The following is a 2,500-nucleotide window of genomic DNA, read 5'->3' on the forward strand; positions in this document are numbered from 1 at the left end:
TGATAAGTTGGTGCAATTCAAGAGAAATACACTGTGGAGGAGACTACTAATGCACAGCGCTCCGCCAGTGAAATGCATCAATACTTCACCACCATAGTGCTTTAGAATTATAACATTGCACAGTCTTTATCAGTGCATTATGATGCTGGCACTGCCATTCTGGTAACAGCAAATTTAAGACAGGGGCCATGTCTTAACCCAATAAATCATGACACATACTACATCAACTAAATAATGCCCTTTTACATCAAGTGCACACCATACACATGCATGACTCACGTCTAGTCCGACTCTGGTTGCAATTTGGTGAGCAGACGGTATGGAAAATTACGGAAAACGGTCTACACACCAAAACATATGTACATGATTCTAGTGCAGTCTGGCTAGGCTACCATCACATTACCGGTGTGGGGTGGACCGTGGAAAAATAAAAGCAAAAGTAGTGCTATAAGTTGATGGAGGTAGGGGTGCGGGCAGGATTTTTTAAAGTCAAAATTTGTGTGTGGAAACGTATGTATGTGGTAGGAATATCAATCATCACGGCTGGCCTGAAAGTGGATAGCCGCATACATAGCACAGCACAGCACAGCACAGCACCACACAGCAGCGGCGCTACGCTAAGGCTGATGAAAACCAGCTGGCTGGAGGGGAGAGCTACGGTAGGTGGAGATGGAGCCAGCAGGGACAGATTAGGATTCCATGGGCCCCTGGGCCAGACAAACAAGAAAGCCCCCCCTCTATGGGTGCTGCTGGTTTAGAAAACGATTCAGGGTTTTAGGCCAGGTTTGTGAGTTTATGTTGTCAGGGAATGTGTGTTACCCCAAGGAAATGTGAAAAAATAGTCATTAAAGTCATTTTTGGCAATAAGCTTATTTTACACCTTCCCTTGAGTTAAATGATTGGGTTTTACCTTTCTCCTGTACTCTCAACAGTTCTCTGGGGTATGGCAGTACAAATTTTACCCCCAAGCTAGCAGTTAACATTGAGTCCTATGAGACCAGCTAGCCGCCAGCTGGTCTCATAGAAGTCAAGGTTAACGGCTAGCTTGGAGGTAAACTTTGTACTGTCGTACTGAGACAACGGCAGGAAGTACAGGAGAAAGGTAAAACCCAATCATTTAACTCAAGGAGAGGTGTAAAATGAGCTTATTTCCAAAAATGGGACAGTATCACTTTAAAGTGTGATTTTAATGCAATATGAGAATACAGATATAGAGGCTAGATCTTCAGGGCCCCCTTGACTCGTGGGCCCCTGGGCCTGGACCCAGTAGGCCTGTGCAGTAATCTGTCCCTGGATGCAGCAATGGAGGGAGGGGGAGGGATGGAGAGGGAGGGGAGAGGTGGGGAGGGGGGGAGAGGGAGGAAGGGAGGGAGGGGAGAGAGAGGAAGAGATGGAGTGGGGAGGGAGGGAGTGAGGTGGGGAGGAAGGGGAGAGAGAGGTGGGGAGGGGAGGGAGGGAGGTGGGGAGGGAGGGAGATAGAGAGGGAGGGGAGAGAGAGGTGGGGAGGGGAGGGAGTGAGGTGGGGAGGGAGTGAGGTGGGGAGGGGAGGGGAGGGAGTGAGGTGGGGAGGGGAGGGAGTGAGCGCTCACCTTGCGTGTGACTCCGGGGTCCAGAAAGCCCCGCAGCTTCTGGATGTACGTGTGTGGCGGATTTTTCACCTGGAAGCGCTCCTGGGAGAGGAACACACACGAGAGCACACACACACACACACACACACACACACACACACACACACACACACACACACACACACACACACACACACACACACACACACACACACACACACACACACACACACACACACACACACACACACAGAAACAGATTGGATAAGGCACACATACGCAGACACACACAAGCCAAGACATATACAAACGTGCGAGCGCACACGCACACGCACACACACACACACACACACACACACACACACACACACACACACACACACACACACACACACACACACACACACACACACACACACACACACACACACACACACACACACACACACACACACACACACACACACATACACAAAAGAAAAACACATGGATGTTAAGTGCAACAAACACATGCACACACACACACACACACACACACATAAACACACACACCACACACACACACGCACAACAGAGAAACACATGTAAAGTGCAACAAGTGCTAAACTGACTCACTGACTTTTAGGAGGGAAACATTTGTTCCCAATCAGCAGGTAGTGTGTAGTAGGCGGTTAAAAGACAGTTTTATCCTTCAATTAAACTTTCCTTGCAAAAAAAAGAAAGAAATCCATGAAAGGCTGACGAGTTATTTAAAGCATATGGCAGGCTGACTGTAGATGTATTCACTCCACTGACAATGGGGGAGTGTTGTGTTCTCCTTGCCTGTTTACTTGGCCAATGGGAGAGTATTGTGCTGTATTGTTTGCATGCTTACTTGGTCACAGATGAGGTCCCACTTTTTCTCGTTGTCGTACTGCCTGAGGAGTCGGGCT

At 48.6% G+C, this 2,500-nt stretch overlaps 1 protein-coding gene across 5 annotated transcripts in view; it reads right to left on the reverse strand.

Annotated features, from left to right (window-relative positions):
* fmnl3 (formin-like 3) overlaps positions 1-2,500 on the reverse strand; it is a 115,379-nt gene that overhangs the window by 60,073 nt on the left and 52,806 nt on the right. For all 5 annotated transcript variants that reach the window (XR_010036364.1, XM_063208188.1, XM_063208190.1 and 2 more), the window contains exons 2-3: positions 2,443-2,500; positions 1,590-1,670 (exon numbers count right to left, since the gene is read on the reverse strand). The exon at positions 2,443-2,500 is cut by the window's right edge and continues 26 nt beyond it. Coding sequence is in view for 4 of the 5 variants with exons in the window: in XM_063208188.1 (XP_063064258.1) it covers positions 1,590-1,670; positions 2,443-2,500 (139 nt within the window). In the remaining variant the exon portion in view is untranslated. The remainder of the gene's footprint in view (positions 1-1,589; positions 1,671-2,442) is intronic.

This window comes from Engraulis encrasicolus, chromosome 10 (assembly GCF_034702125.1).
Source record: "Engraulis encrasicolus isolate BLACKSEA-1 chromosome 10, IST_EnEncr_1.0, whole genome shotgun sequence".
Lineage (NCBI taxonomy): Eukaryota > Metazoa > Chordata > Actinopteri > Clupeiformes > Engraulidae > Engraulis > Engraulis encrasicolus.